The following is a 17,591-nucleotide window of genomic DNA, read 5'->3' as shown; positions in this document are numbered from 1 at the left end:
CTATTTATTTGAATTAAGTCTCACACAAATATATTTTCTTTCCATTAAGTATAGTCTTTTAATAATATTTTTTTCAAACTTGTAATTATCGTATGTGCAAAGACTTCTCTTCACACAAAAAAGAAAACGAAAAAGAAAAAAATATAACATTGATGATATACCTGGAATATATCAAGATTAAATGGAGTGGTTAGACTCTCCTGTTTAATGTGATTAGGATGAAGATTTTGGGCCAAACCCAAATGTCATTGTTTCATTACCTATATCATTTAGTCGGTCATGAGTCATGACTATAAATGCAAAATGAAAGGTCAAATTACGGATTATTACCATTTGATTTCGGGTTGAAGATTCATTGAAACTATCTTAATTAACTTCTTTTTTTAAGGTAAATTTTGCTGAAAAACTTCGTGTCGCGATTCGACATACGTTGTCTTAATCGGGTCCGTGCTAGAGGGAGATCCCTCGAAGTAGAAATGTCTATTTCAAATACCCGATAGGGGAAAACCCTTACTAATCCGTCCGTAGACACGACGATTAGTAGGGGTAAACTTTGACCCTTCAGACTTGAACATAGGTATACCCAAATCAAGTCCTCATAAAGGGACTTCTTCTCCCCAAAGCTTGAACACAAGACCTCATAAATAAGGATGACTTTTCAACCATTGCGCTAATGCTTAAGGACATCTTAATTACCTACATATATGTAGTATTATGTATTACGAGCAAGCATAGTAACCACGAATGCCGTGACGTCATATTGTTTTTGGTTGGTGAATGATTTTTACGATTTTCAATATGGTATTTGTTATCTCATGGGATATGTAATTATACTTTTTTTATTGAAATTTGTTTTAAGGGAACGTAAATAAATTGATATTGATATTAATATATGAAAAATTAAAAGAAGGGACATGTGTAACTGGTGAGGTATGTGTAATTAAAAAAAAAAAGAAAGTGAATTAAGATATGTGTAATTGGTAAGGTACCTTGTAGAGAATAGAATTTTAATGCTAATTAATTAGTAGTAATATATTTTTTATTTCTTTGTACTACTTAATAATAGAAATGGTATGTTTGGAGCTAATGGCGGAGCTACGTGGTAGTTAAGGACAGTGTTTGTAAATATCGTTCGTATTGGTATCGGGATCGGATGCTCAAAGAGACGAAATGGGTGGGATTGGCTCAAATATTGGTCAACGCTAGTCAGCCATGGGATATTAGCCATATATCGGGAATCTCGGTCAAATATCGGGAATATCGGTCAAAGATCAGTGTGGATCAATCAAACTCAACCGAGGTCAACAAAAGTCAATTTTATTAATTTTTTTTGTTTTTTTAAAGGTCTTTAAAAGAAACTTTTTTTCAATTAAACAAACCCTCTATGTTTAAGTTTAAAGAATTATGTTAATATTTTGAGATAATTATTTTTAAATTTGAATAGTTATGTATAGTTTTTTTGACAATTATGATTAAGTTTCAAGTTTCCTAGATATTTTTAATATTCTATCACATATAAATTCATAAATTATTATTTTTATTTATAAATTTCTCAATCCGATATTTCCCTGATTTTTCAAAAACTCTTGTCTCCCTACCTTGCCGATCCGATCCCGATCCACGAGTTCTACAACCTTGGTTAATGGTGATCATGAGAACCTCATAATGTATAGAAAACTCTATATTTCTAGTATTGTTTTTATGTATTTATGTAGTTTTAAAGTAATTGTAAATTTTAAAAAATACATACTTGAAAACTCGTACTCTCAATAACGCTCGATAATATTATGAAAACTGTTAAAGACGACTTAGAGAGAATTGAGATTAAGAATGAAAATTGGAAGAAGAGAAACAAACAAGCCGCTCTTCCTTACCACCTTACCCTTATTTCCAATTGGCTTTCTTTCGTACCACGTCTCTCAATACATTATCATATATATGTCTCACTTTAAAACCAGTATTTAGGGGCTTGAGTTCTTGAAACTTTTTCTTTCTTTAAAACCTCTAAATCTTTAAGGTTACACTACTTTATTGTTTTACTTTCTTCCATGGCCTTCTCTTTTCTACTTCTTTATAACTTCCTCATACCTTTCATTTCCAATTCAACAACAATCTACTTTAGTCTCATTCCCTTAAACCATTCCTAAATTTCTCTCTTTTTCAATCTCTCTTTCTCTAGATACATGCTCCATATATAGATAGATCTAAACAAGATTCATAAGTTGTTTCTTGAAAAGTTTTGATCCTTTTGTGCTCAAAAAATAGTTAAATATTTTTCAAAAGTAATAAATATTAGGATGGAGAGTTATGCTAGGCTTCAAAAGGAAGATGATCAATTGATTTTGCCTCCCGGATTTCGATTTCATCCAAGCGATGAAGAATTGATCACTCATTATTTGATCAAGAAAGTCCTAGACAACAACTTCTCTGCTAAAGCAATTGGAGAAGTTGACATGAATAGAATTGAGCCATGGGAATTGCCTGGTGAGCTTTTTTTTTTTTGTTTTCATTCGATATACAATTCAATTCAATTTAGTACACCTTTTTAGTTAATGTCTTTTGTTCGAAATTTGCTAACTTTTTTTTATTGGGTTTGTTGTGTATTTTTACTTTTGAATAAAGGGTTGGCTAAAATGGGCGAAAAAGAATGGTATTTTTTCAGTGTGAGAGATAAGAAGTATCCAACTGGATTAAGGACAAATAGAGCAACCGAGGCAGGGTATTGGAAAGCAACCGGAAAAGATAAAGAGATTTTTCGTGGTAAAACGCTTGTTGGAATGAAGAAAACTTTGGTTTTCTATAAAGGGAGAGCTCCAAAAGGGGAAAAAACAAATTGGGTAATTCATGAATTTAGATTAGAAGGGAGATCTTCTGTTCAAATAGCAACCAAATCCGCAAAGGTATTGATTCTTAATCCTCCCCTGTTTTCCCCTGTTTTGGCTACTCTGTTTTTTTTTTTACCAATTATGTTTTTGTCTCATTTTCAGAATGAGTGGGTGATCAGCCGTGTCTTTCACAAAAACTCCGGTGAAAAGAAACCAAATTCCATTGGAAACGGGTTGCCGTCATTGACAGAATCTTCAACATCATCCGGTGGTGGTAGCGGTGTAATAAAATCGGATTCATCGCACTTGCCCTGCTTCTCCAGCCCAATCAACTTCAAAGCATCTCAAAATAGTTTTCTCCACAATTCTACCAGCCCATATGATCCTAATACCAATGTTGATTATGGTTTTCGGGCCAACCAATCAATTCCATCTATACAAGATGATCCCCAACTCCGGTTCCCTTCGGGCTACATTTTCCCTGTCCCGGGCCAATCATATTTCAAGAATTTACCCGGAAACAATGTCTTTCAAATGGAAAAAGATATCACCACAGGCTCTCAAGAAACCGTATTAAGTAGTGAAATGAACACAGAGATTTCATCCGTTATGTCGAATTTCGAAATGGGAAAGAAAGGATATGGTGATCAAGAAGCTCCATCTACTTCTGTTGGGCAAATTGACTTGGACTGCTTTTGGAGTTATTAAATAATAATTAAGAAACTGAAGACCAGTTGGTTGATTACAATGAAAGTGGAAAAAAGATATATTTTGTGTGTTTAATGCATAGAATTTTCTGATGCTTGAGAAAAATATTTTCAAGTGATGAAGAAACTATCATGATGTAACAGATTGATTTGTTAATGATATGATTGGTATATTTAGATTTGTTAATAAATAAAATTATTAGTGGGAGTTTATATTTATTATTATTTTCAGTGCTGTGAAATTCTCTGGTTTCATTTGTCAAATTTTTTATTCTTTGTGTTTGTTTGTTTTCTTTAATTAATAAAAATAAAAAAGACTATGAATTGTGGGACTACTTTCAAGTTCCAAACCAAATAAATTTATCTGGTTTTTAATAGATGCATATTTTGGTGTTTTATTTGATACATTGTTGCAATCTAATCAAATTATATCGTAAAAACAATATTGACTGTAGTATTTAGATTTTAACTCTTAAATGATTATTGCAGAATAAAGTTGCAAAGTCGAAACTTTTACCACAAGTTTATCAACAAAGCTTTCAAAAAATAAATGGAAATTGTTAGACTTTAACAAACTACTAGATTTAGTCTCGTGTCAAATATACGAGAAATTAACGATATTTTTAAAATAAAATGAATTGTTATATAAATGTAAATAAAAAAATCTAATAAATTCATTTCTAAAAGTATATATATATATATAAAACAAACTAGCAAATTAATATTTACCAAAATCAAATCTGTTGACATGTATATAAATGCTATACTAGCATGGTAGCTGCGCGTTGCAGCGGAGATACCATTAACATGGTGCAAATGAAAAAAAGAGAAAGATATTGAGAGAGAATTACGTGTGAGTGAATTACTACAAACGAAAAGGAAAGAGATTTCTTCATCATGACATTTTCCTCATGTAACTTTCAACATGGATGACTATTCTTTTTATTATGTACTATTATAGAAGTATAGATATGGTATTTTAGTTCTTTATGTATCAAATTATATTTTTATGCCGTTGTTAGATTATTAAATATTAATTAATAAATATATGTAGAGTTTGTTTAAATATAAATGTTAACAATCTTTTCGGATATACTAAGTAAAATAGTTTGTAATTTCTAGGATGTATATATAAATTATTATGTGACTTGGATTATCATTATCAATTAAAACAGTGATAAGTTTTAGATTTTTATTGGAGATATGTTTTCATTAATTTAGTTTTTAATAATCATGAAAAGTTAAAAAAAAAAAAAAACATTTAGTAAGGTTTATTTGTTTTGAAATATTAAAAAATTAAATTATTAATGAATAACAACAAACGTGTAAATTAATGAGGTTTTTTTTATAACTATTAATATAAATAATAATTAAAATTGATTATAAATCTTTACTAAAAAAAGTTTATTATCAATAAAATAAATAAAATTTTGTTTTTATCTAGTCAAACTAAATAAAGATAAATATTTTTTTTTTATTTTAAGAAAGGTTAAAAAAATGTGTTAATTTATTTAAATTAAGGTTAAAAAAACATGGGTTAATTTATTTAATTTGAAAAATTTAAATGTTATGATGATTAATTGAGATTAAATCAATGGTTAAAATTAAGATTAGGATAAGATTTCGCATATATCCTACCAGCTTGCCATATATTACATATGGGAAAATGTACCATTTATTTTTATTAATTTACCATAAGATATAAGTTTTTTAACATACAGTATAAGTTACTGTTGCTTCTGTGTGATAAATGTATCACTTATGGTGGTACTACTATCACTTCCCATGACATATATATACAAAATACTATTTTTTAAAGCATGATGTACAATGTTTATAAAACATGATTTGAATATACACACATACATACATATAAGCTCTTTCTTCATCATTATTAAATATTTATTTGTAACAAAAAAAATAAATATTATTTACAAGTTCTTTTGTTTTGTAGGTAACTTTAATAAAAAAAAATACCAATTACTAGGTATAATAATAAAGCCAATGTGTTTTTTTTTACAAAAATAAAAAATAAAAAAAATTCAAACTCTGAAAAACAAAAAAAAAACTTTTTTATTCACTAACTTAAACATCTCTACCTAGTATTATATAATATTAATTACTCAACCTTAAAATAACTACACAATCATTTTTATCATCAATTACTTTTACATTCACCACTATCATCGCCCCACCATCATCACCGCCATCACTGCCGACACTACTGCCGCTACCTGTCGTCACCACCTTCTCCACCACTACACCACGACCATTGCATTGTACGAACATGAATCTTGTAAATAATTTGACTTGTTTTGTATGACTTTTACGGGTTATGTCCAAAACAAAACTCAACCCAACTATTGTTTCATATAATTTGTCTTATTCGTGAAGATGATACATTCAACTCTCTTTTAGACCTATGAATATTTAATAATGCAGTGGTACTCCTTATTATATTATAAGTTTAATCAAATACCCATCACAAAGACTTTTAAGTAATTAAACATTGATATACCAGTATTTTTTTTTTTCATTTTTTATTTAACCAGTATATATGTACATATAGCATTATAGCCCCATACATATAAAGCCCATCCCAACAGGCATGTCTTCTTCCCGTGACACTATTGTTAGTGGTGTTTTTTTGGCTCGTCACCAAATTTTGTCCTTGTGGTGACACATTGGAGATGAGATTTGTACATAGCTGTCAAACTCGTACGAGTCACGAATCGACTTATACGAGTCGAGTTAAAACAAAGTGAAAACAAGACAACTCATTGGATGCGTCTTTGCTCCATTCTCGTATAATAGGTATAATATTTAGTGGTTGGATTTTAGAGTTTAAAACTTGAGAAAAAAAATGTGATAGGGTCGAGAGTTGAGTGCTTCCATATCCATAATCAATAATACTTTATTATAATTTCCCGCCTATACATGTTAAAAAGTTGAATCATTTGATAAGAGCAATATCCATTTTATCCTAATTATTACTTAATCATTAACAATTCAACAACCTTCTACACTCTCTTTATCCACACATTCATATATGTTCATGAGGGGAATGAGTTTACATTAAATAATAATTAACAATATATTCTAAATATATTAAACGAATATTTGCACAATGCAACGGTGATGGTTGTGCTGTAACGTGATGATTCAATGGTGAGTAGTGTGTGCTATTGATATAAAAAGGTAATGTAGCTATTTTAAAATTTTAGGAAGAAATATTGTAAATTAATTTCATTTAAAATATATTAAATATTAAAGACATTATAAATATTTCAAAAATAGAATAATTAAAAATGAAGAATTTGCTTCATATAGTAATAAAGATAATGATGATTAGACTTTTACTATTTTAAAATAATAACAAAGCTATGGATATGCATTAGGAATATTTGCAAGGACCTTTACATATATAGTAATTTTTTTCCATCATTTTAACATATTATATAATTGTTTTATATGTTATGAATTTTTTTGTTTCAACGAAATTCTACAATTTATCACAAAATCGCAAACAAATTGAAACGAAATCTAAAAGATATATGTTTTAAATCCACCCGTTCATCGGACAACATTGAAAACTAGTACATAGTAGAAAATGTAAACGTATTTGAATAGCATACATGAATATGATTAACAACATGATTGTTAAAATATTAACAATGAATTTTTCCACGACATATTTGGGGTCACCATATTACACAAGTATCATCTAGTTATCATTAATATAACTTTCATGAGTTTTTCACAGTGGATTAACCTTTATTGTGTTTTTTTTTTTCTTCCATTTTATCTATATTAATATATAAAAATTATAGGTCTCTTATTAAAAGTTACATAATTTGGATATGCAAAATACTAACATTACTCTTCTTACTACTTTTGCACAATATACCTTTTATTTGTTTAAAATATCTCTATTTTTACTTTTAAATCAATTACATTTATATCAACCTACCGTCATCATCACAACCACCATCAATAGTCGCGATAAACACCAAACTATCACTGTTGTCATCACCGCCATATTACACGAGCATTGTACTAATATCTATAATTTGTGAGTTGATTTCTCATTGTGGTAATTCATATATTTTTGATCCACACTAAGAACTCCTCTTACCATCCCCTTTATATGAGGTTTTGTGTTTAAGCATTGGGAGGACATAGGAATTAGGCTTGGGTATACCCAAGTTCAAGTCTGAGGGGGCAGAGTTTACCCATATTAATCGTCGTGCCTTCGGGCGGGTTAGTAGGGGGTTTTCTCCCATTAGGTATTTGAAATAGGCATTTCTACTTCGAGAGAACTCTCTAGCGCGGACCCAGTTAAAACAACGTATGCTAGATCTCTCACTATCGAATCGCGACACGAAGTTTTCAACGAAATTCATCTTTAAAAAAAATAACTCCTCTTACAATTACAAATCATAAAAGGTAGTAACCCATAAAGTCAAAGTCATCTAATTAATTAATTAATATGCTTATTTATGCGACATTAATTAGAGCTTACATCACATGAAGACTTTTTAGAAAATGATATGAAATTTCGTCGCTTTATTAGATGATCTACCAAAAGGAGTTGTTTTTTGGACCATTCTAAGTGAGTTGAGCCAATATTGATTTCTACTTGGTTCGAGTTTGGTTGAAAAGTTTAAAGTTAAGTAACTTGATCTTAATTAATAGTTTTGATAAGTTTTTCCAATCTAAACTTGGGACTATAATATTGACAAAATTAATTCAACTTCATATGTACTAAAAAGTATACACTTTTGACCTGTGAATGCAGTAAGCTCAAGCTAAAATCATATATCAAACTTTAAAACAAGTTGGAAATGAAATTACCTATACCAATCCGACAAACCAAGTTCACACAAAAAAAATTGGAGCTCAAAATCTTACATTCGGTGATTGATCAACTCGTTTACAACTATGGTTGTCTACTACTTTGTCTGGTGGATAAATGTAAGATTTGATTACAATAAATTTCAGGCTAAAAAGTCATAGTGCTAGCTAAAAAGCTAAAATATGTTCGATGGAATGAATCTTTTGAATTGACTCTCATAATTGTTGGACTGCAGATGCCAAATCCATACTACCCGGATATTAATACATGTCATTCAGTTGGATTATCCAAAAGGCATTATAACATTTTCAACGTCATAATTGTTTAACTCAATATTAATAAATTAAATTAATCACCCTTACGTTTTAGGAGTAAACCTGCTCTCGTCGACAAAAATTCCCCTGGTTAAATCATCATTGGCCAAAGAACTACTCAATCTTCTTACCTCCATTCTCCATAAGGACCAAGCCATTGATCCCACGCAAGGTCATCGCTGAGAATTTATAGACTCGGGAAAGTTAAAAAAAAGGCCCCCAAGTTAGACGAAGTTGGACGCAACAATTTATTTTATAAAAACTATTTTTATAAAATGACGAAAAAAATTATATATAGTAAAAAACATAACAAACTTTATTTTTCAAATTACATGACATGTGAAAAACAAAATAATATTAAAAAGGAGATTTAATAAAACCCATATACCATTATTTTATAGTTGTAGGAGGATTATTAAGATAATCTTCAAAAATATATATTATTTATAAATTATATTTAATAGAACAAAAAAATATAATACAAGTTAAATACATTCATACATATTAATTTGGATAACACTTATCAATTAGACATATCAAATCAAAAGATATAATACTATAATACTCTTATTCTATATTTAATTTATTGAAAAGTACTCTAGGTTTACAAAGACATTAGATTAGATTGTGGGGTTGCGGCTAAATTCCAAGATTGAAAAATAGAACTTTATTTGTCCGTAAAAGATATGTAAATGCGTTTTTTTATGTAAGTTAAAGTATATGGTTTAATTTTTTGTTAATTGTTATGATTTGTAATGAGCTAAGTTGATTATATATATATATATATTATATGTATATATACACGTAAAAAAATGAACCCCCTAAAAAATTAGGCCTCGGCCAATCGTTTACTTTGTCCCACCCTAATACCGGCCATGATCGCACGAAACGCAAACTAATCCAATTAGTCATATTAGCTTTCTGGTTGGGTCATTTGGAAAACATGCAACGACCGAATCTTCTCCAACATACCTCTATCAATCCATTTCGCTACACAAGAGTTGATGACCACAAGCTTCCTTTGGTCATCAGATAGATTCAAAACGAACCACATCAACTGGAAACACTGGTGTAACTTTAGGTTTTAAATTGTTGTAACATGGGCTCATAGATGAAGGTTATAAATCACAAGTTCAAATCTTGTCAAACGCAGGTGAGGAAATTATATTTTGTGACTCATGTGTGAAAATGGTGAGTCATTAGGCATGAATTCTAAGTCGTGTGCACACTGGATACCAAGACGGTACACGAGACCAGATGGTTCCCCCTATTATCTTTTTCGTTTTTCGTTACTTGTTTGTACTTCCAGCACCTTGTTGTTTTTTATCTAATAAAATTAAGGAAAATGATTTAACATCCTAACAAATTAGCCTAAAAATTCTCCTAATAGCTTTAGACGGTGACGTGTGAATACCACTAATTATCTTTCCTAATCTCACCCATGATTTTTTTACATGTCTTCATCTAAAAGTTAGAAGGTTTTTTAGGTTATTATATTAGGAGGATTAATCATTTCCCTAAAATTAAATATTAAAAAAATTAAACGCGTAATAGATATGCTAAATAATATGGCAATGATAATTCAATTTAAAAGAATAACCTTAAAATAAAATATGATAGATAAAATAAAGTTTTACCAATTTCAACTTATCATACCAAAAATACACCAACAGCCTGTTCACCTCTCTACCACATAAATATGATAAGTTCAAATTGGTATAATTTTATGAAAATCTAACTAATTTTGTCGCATATTATTATTTTTTTTGTTTGGGGTTTGCTAAGGGCTGTGTTAAGGTGCATAAATTGTTTGTACATTTACCATAAAAATCAGGGGGCGGACTTTTAATATGGAATGTACAAGTTTTTTATGCACGAAATACAGCCCTTAGGGCTGTATTTAGCATTTCCCTTTTTGTTTTATATCCTAAACTAGCTAATTAACCCGGGTTCAACCCGGGTATATTAATAAAGTTTTGTAAAAATGTACCGTCGTCACTGAATTTTCACGAAATTGATTGAGCCTATTTCTATATATATATATACATATATATAATATCTAAAATATTTTTGAGTTTTGATAAATAAAATACATATAGCTATCTTTAAGTTTTTGTATCAAATATACTTATTGTGTGTGTAAACAACAAACATAATTATGTTACTCATAAACTCGTGATAGCGTACCTTATAATTCAAGTAAATATAGTTAGCTTATTAACCCATATATTGTGGGGATAATTTAAAATGCATTACAACAAAATTGTATAGATAACGAAATTGTAAAACACCATATATGAATGGTTAAAGCTTTGAAGAAAATATAACTATTTTTGTAAAGAATTATCACATCAAAAAATAAAAATTAAAAGTAAAACTAATTTTAATTTTAAAAAAGTTGTTATGACATCATAATCAAATAAATGAGAGGAAAATAATTTTTGAGAGGAGATTTGGAAGAGCCATATAATCAATTTTTATAAAATGCTTATATCTTCACAATTTTGTTTTATTTAATATAAAGAAGATATGTAATGAAAAATTCAAACATATTAACTTATCTACTAATTATTATAATTAAAACTTTAATTTGACCACTAGTATTTTTAATCCGTATTAATTAATACTAGATTGGGGTCCGCGAAATGTAACGGCGGTAACGGTGACGGTGATGGTGTGGTTATTAACGAAAAGTAATTTCATTCCGGTTGGAGATGTAAGGAATTGTTGTGTAGGATATGAAAGGGGGAGGAGGGAGACGAATTTTGAGTTAAGGTTTTTGCTATGTGTTTCTGCGTGAGAGAGAGATAGATGTTGATTTTTTTTATGAGCATTTTAGTCATAGTAATAAAACAAAAATAAAGATGTATTAAGATGGAGGGTAAATGTATCATTTTAGGTTCTTAAAATTAAGGAGGTGGAGAAAGAGTTTGTTTTATAAAGGATTATAAATATAGAAGAAAACATAAAGATAGGTTAATCCAAAGCGCACGTGGCGGATTAAATGAAAATGTCATATGTACGTCATACATAACTAGAAAAATGATAGTTACTAAAATCATACATGACAAAAAAAAGTGACTCAAGATCGCTTACGATATACGGTTGCTAAGAATAGAGTTCTTTTTTTATTTTATTTTTCCTTTTTCATCTCATGGCACTCAAATGCATTCAAATTAGGTTTACATTAATTTTGGGTTAATTGTTCAAATAAAGTTGTGTGAAGTGTTCTAAATTCATATCCGCAAACATAGATCCTGCATGGAACCAAAAAATGTTAGTAATTACGCATAGTTAATAATAAATCTATATCTATACTATGTTATAAAAAAAATAGCTCTAATATTGAAAGTTACATAAAGAAAAATGTTGAAAATATTCTTAATGATTATATTATACTATTAGTAATCATTTATCTTTTAAAATATTTATATTAACATTTTATATCAATTACTTTTACATCAATTATTTACACCACTTGACACCGCATCTACAACCAACAATCGTCCCCCGGCCACCACCACAACGTCACCGCGACGAACACCGCCGTCCGCCGCATTGCGCGAGTACCGTGCTAGTAATAAAAAAGCTATGTTACTCTATATATGATTCTAAGAATAGATGATTCTAAGTATCACATTATATATTGCTTTCTTATACAATCAATTTCATTAGCTTGTACATCAAATCGCTAACTGCAAAACACAAAACAAAGCAATACAACCAATTCTACTTACATAGAAATATTAAGAGACTCAATTTCCAATCTATATTCTTCACATTATTGTTATGTCGTAGCTTGACTTTAACAAGAAACCTAGTTTTATGCGTCATATGCCTCGTTAACTTCCATTGCCAATAAGGCAATAATATTTGATGTCGATCTTCGAAAATATTGCCTTGCACTCTTCCAGTTTTGGCATATTTTTCTGTACATGATTTAATTCAATTCATATTTGCACTCAATTGCATGCAAATTAGCTAGGTTTCCATTACTTCTATATATTGATTACCACAAATTGTTTTCACAAATTCTATCATGCATAATTTGAACAAGTTAATTATAAATATTCTCTTTAAATGAAGAGCTTAAAGTTGATATACCGTTAATTACGACGAAACCTAAAACATGAGATCAAATGACATACAATAAAATTAAATATGTAATATTCAAAATATGTATTTCAAGAACCAGTATTACATATTGCATGCACATTTATCTTTATGTCAAGAACTACTATGAGAAGAAATTTCTATTCGTTCAAATTATCATGCATATATGTGTTACATTTTCTTCGTATATACTTAAAAATGTGAAGTCAATGGTTGGTGACCTATTGATAAAGTCTATCTATCTGGGTTCGAATCTCACTTTTTATATTTGTAGAACTGGATTATTGGGGGTGGGGGTTTCGAAACTCCTGGGTTTCATCTCAGACATGCGTGATTCGAACTCTGCATACCCCAATTGAATGTCATTATGGTGTCTAAAATGTTAACTAACTAACTCGATGTTAAAAAAATTTTGAAAAATGATTTATTTGTTCAATTTAAGGCAGATCTATAAAAAAGTTTCTAACTTTTTTTCATCCATTTTCTTCTAAATTTTTCAATCAAACAATCCCTTTTGATAACCACTTATTTTGTAGAATGCTCAATATTAACGACTTCATTTAATAATAACAATGTTTCGGCAGATGTAATTCATGCAACTCTTAGGGCTCGTTTGGTTCACATAATGTTTTTTGGATGGAATGGAATCTATTGAAGGAATTGGAATCCGATGGAATGAAATTTGATGGAATATTTTTCATTTTTTGAAGATTTAAGGGAGAGATGAAATGAGATTCCTTCCCCCATCGCCATGGAATGGAGATTCCATCAAATGAGGGAATGTTGACATTCCAACGGCTTGATATTCCTTCATCATTGAGCAACCAAACGCACTAAGGAATGAAATTCAATTCTAATTCCATCAAATTCCATCAGAATCTGCAAACCAAACGCGACCTTAGTTTTTACCATTAAAGTAAACTTAAGCTCATTAATTAGATTACGTATTTATGTAGTACTAGATGATGTCATTCATCTTCCATTTTGTACTCAAATCGGATGTAAATTAGGTCTACATGATTTTATGCCAATGTCATAAATCATATTTAATAAGCAAAATGAAATCTATGTAACTAAGAATTAATTGGGAGTTGAAAATGGAAACCAAACATAGAGAAGTAGTGGATAATTAAAAACTATTCAAATTAGGTTTCCATGATTCACATGGAATTTCTAAATACGGAACGAAAGAGTCCTCCACGGAATGAACCCATTATTAAAATTGATTTTATCCTCATTATTGATTTTTCTTCTTTTATATAGTTTGTTGTTTAGTATATACTGCCTTTCCGTTCACAAAATAAGCCCGTTTATCATGTAAAAGTAAATGCCATATATTCCACTGGCACTAACGTTAATGTATGAAATACGAGCAAGCCATTGTTTTCATAATTTACTACTCAATGTGACAACGACTACGTAAATTTTTTTATCATAGTTAGAGACCATATAAATATTTTAAACGGAATCATAAAATATAACGTTTTTTTATGTTATTAGTTTTTTTTGGACTGAAAAAAAATAATATTAAATCCATAAATAGTTGGTATGGTATTTTTGATTTTATAATACCCTGGCTAATCTTTAATATACCCATAAGTCTTTTTTAGCAAATTTTGTTATAACAAAATTGATTATGACCCACAACTAAAAACAAATTAAAAGAATTAAGAGTTGTTATGCTGCATTTAATTTAACAAAAAAACAAATTTATTTTTGCGATATTAATACAACATTTTTAGAAAAGTTTGTTTATTTTAATCACGCACAAATTGGTACAACTCGTATTCGGGGTAATATTTGTCACTTTATATGAAATGCCTTTTGAATTTTAGTGCATAAACCTCTTGATAAGTATATACACATAAATGGATTATTTAATACCCTCAAAACTTTGCTTCATGCAATTTTGGCAATAACCCAAGTTTGACAAAACAACTTGGAAGATGTTTTTGGGGGAAATAATTGATATTAATTTCAGGAGCTTATTCGAATTTGTGCTTAATTTGTTATAGTCATCTATAAACCGACAAAATACGCATATTTCAGATCGTCGTATTAATGCGTATAAAGACGTGGAGGAATGTATTATCGATCAAATATGGTGAACATGTGAAAAATACAAAATTTCAAATAATGTGTAACATGTAATATGTATGGTTAACTTAGAAACTGTGTTTATATATATATATCTATATATATATATATATATATATATATATATATATATATATATATATCGTTCAATGTCTTTCAATATATGTTCTTATATAAAGTGAATCTTTAATCTAATTTTATGAATCAATACTATGATACATCATTCTATCATCTAAAGTTATACCACATCTCAATCTATCTACTATCTACTACTTACTATAAAAAAGCACTTTAAATATAAAATGCGAAAAGCCGAAAATATACTATTGGGATTTAGAAATTAGTCAAATTACTCAATTGAGATTGTGCTATAGACAAAAAAAAAAGACTGACCCATCTCATTCTGTTACCCAATCTTTTTTTTTGCCATGGCCCAGCCTGTTTATATCTGGCTGTTAGTTTTCTAATTTTTTGGTCATTTTTGGCCCATGCGCTGAAAGTCCGGCCTATATAACGAAACAAAAGTTATGTTTTTTCAAACAATAAACAAAAAAATACAGAACTCTAAACAATAAAACAAAACTCATGTCCACCTTTGCTAGTCTCAACACTGTTTATCACTTCTATCCATGAGGCTAGTGGTAGAGCAGTGGACCATGACATGATCATGCGAACCATGGATGATCGCTTTGTTGGTCTAACAGAGTTTATGTATATATATTATAACGCGAGTGTTTTTAATACTTTTTCATGAAAATTTAAAAACAGAAATGTGTGAAGTTGCAAGCAAGAAACATTAATGAAATTATAAATAAATTATTTTAGACGTTTTTTTTTTAACATTAATAAATTATAAATAAATTATTTTAGACGTTGATTTAATAGATTAAATAAAAACAATAATCAATCATATCAATAACATATCAACCACAATAATAAATAAGTCTTGCTGAACAACCAAAATATCCTTAAATTCAAATCTTCAATTACAATCGACTTGCTTCAATCAACACAATAGATACCAAAAAAAGAAAACAAGAAAAGAATGAGATTAACATTAAACCCTAACAAGCATGGTACCCACGTAATGCGGCGGCGATGGTAGGGAAGGTGGTCTAGTGATGTCGGTGATGGTACTGTTGGTGGTGGTGGCGGTGTCAGGTGGTGTAGACTAATATAATTGTGATAGTGAAACTTTTTAGAAGATAAGGGTTTAAAGTGTTGATTATTAAAATAAAGGTTTAGAGTGTAAATTGTAATTCATTAAGGGCAAAACATAAAAAGTCAAGGGTAATTCCGGTAATTCAAAGGTAGAATTACCTAAAATAAAAAGAAGTAATTTCCTTTATAAGGGAGTAAAGATTTAGCTCCTAATTATACATGATGATGTCATAGTAATAGGTCCACATGGATTTTTTTGTACGGGTAAGATAAATTTAGGATATTTTGGTGTTTCTAGGTTTTTAGCTAAGACATTTTACAAAACCAAGAAGTCCGGCGTTAACAATGTCGGACTTAGCCACAAAGCGAAGAGTGGCGTTTGGAATGCCAGACTTAATCTACATGGTTGATAAGAAAAAGGAGAAGCCCGACGTTTCAAACGTCAGTCTTGAGTTCAACAAAACCATTTGGACACAAGTCACGAAAAGGTAGCATCATAAGTCATGAAAAGGTAGCATCACATATATTGCGTATGTCGATAACTCTGGCATCTACATCCTTGGGCTTCCTAGTTTTGTAAATTGACTAAATTCCTTAAAACACTAGAAGGCCCAAAATTTCCCTCTCTGTATAAAGTTCAGGTTCACATCATCAAATATTGCACACGTATTCATCCAATAACCAAAATTTAATGAAATTCATCAAAAGATAAAAGGGACTTATAAAATTTGCTATATAATAATGTTTTGAAATCTACATTACGCTTAAGTAAGAGCTTATAAAATATATTGACTTGAATTTATTTTTCATAATTATACCCTTAAAGGAGATGGCCAATGCATTTGCACTCTCTTGAATCTTCCATCCAAGAAATCTAGTGTGATGGTCTCTGGCATAGGGGTGTAAACAAGACGAGACAGTTTGCGAGCTACCTGAAATCGACTCACAAATTATTTGAATCGACTTGATGTGAGTCAAGTCGAGCTCAAGCTACTCGAGTAGACTTTCGAGTCAAACTCGAGCCTCAAAATAGCCTGCTCGAAAAACTCGTGAGCTTAATCGAGCTTGTGCTTATTTACAATTTTACCTTTCAATATTATATAATTTTAAAAAATTACTATCCTACCGAGCCGAGCTTAATTGAGTCAAGCTTAAAATTGTCAAGCATATAGGTATAAATTAATTTAAATCTTAGTTGAGTCGAGCTAGAAAGTGTCGATTCGTGAGGCGAGATCGAGCTTGAAAATAAAGGCTCGGTCGAGCTCAAGTCGAGCTCGAGCTTGGCACTGTATCGGCTCGATTACACCCCTCCCCTGACACAAGTAACGCACGCTAATTTTAGACGAATGTTAATGGCGTGAACCTAAACTGTTGATGGAGTGTCAAAGGCGGTGACTACAATAGTAATTTCGAGAAGATAGGGATCAAATCCGTAAATTTATGTAAGCCGAGGGACGTTAAGTGTAATCAACTCTTGAGAAAGATTAACGAAAACAAAAACAGAATCTTCAATAATCAC

The 17,591-nt window shown here is 29.9% G+C and overlaps 1 protein-coding gene across 1 annotated transcript; it reads left to right on the top strand.

Annotated features, from left to right (window-relative positions):
* The first annotated feature begins 2,122 nt into the window (after positions 1 to 2,122).
* LOC122579643 (NAC domain-containing protein 100-like) lies at positions 2,123 to 3,745 on the top strand. The gene is made up of 3 exons (XM_043751850.1): positions 2,123 to 2,484; positions 2,623 to 2,900; positions 2,988 to 3,745. The coding sequence occupies exons 1-3, from the start codon at positions 2,298 to 2,300 to the stop codon at positions 3,531 to 3,533; spliced, it is 1,011 nt and encodes a 336-aa protein (XP_043607785.1). The 5' UTR covers positions 2,123 to 2,297; the 3' UTR covers positions 3,534 to 3,745.
* Positions 3,746 to 17,591: the final 13,846 nt, after the last annotated feature.

Source organism: Erigeron canadensis, chromosome 8 (genome assembly GCF_010389155.1).
Source record: "Erigeron canadensis isolate Cc75 chromosome 8, C_canadensis_v1, whole genome shotgun sequence".
NCBI lineage: Eukaryota > Viridiplantae > Streptophyta > Magnoliopsida > Asterales > Asteraceae > Erigeron > Erigeron canadensis.
The sequence above is the reverse complement of the archived record's forward strand: the minus strand, read 5'-3'. Positions and strand labels throughout refer to the sequence as shown.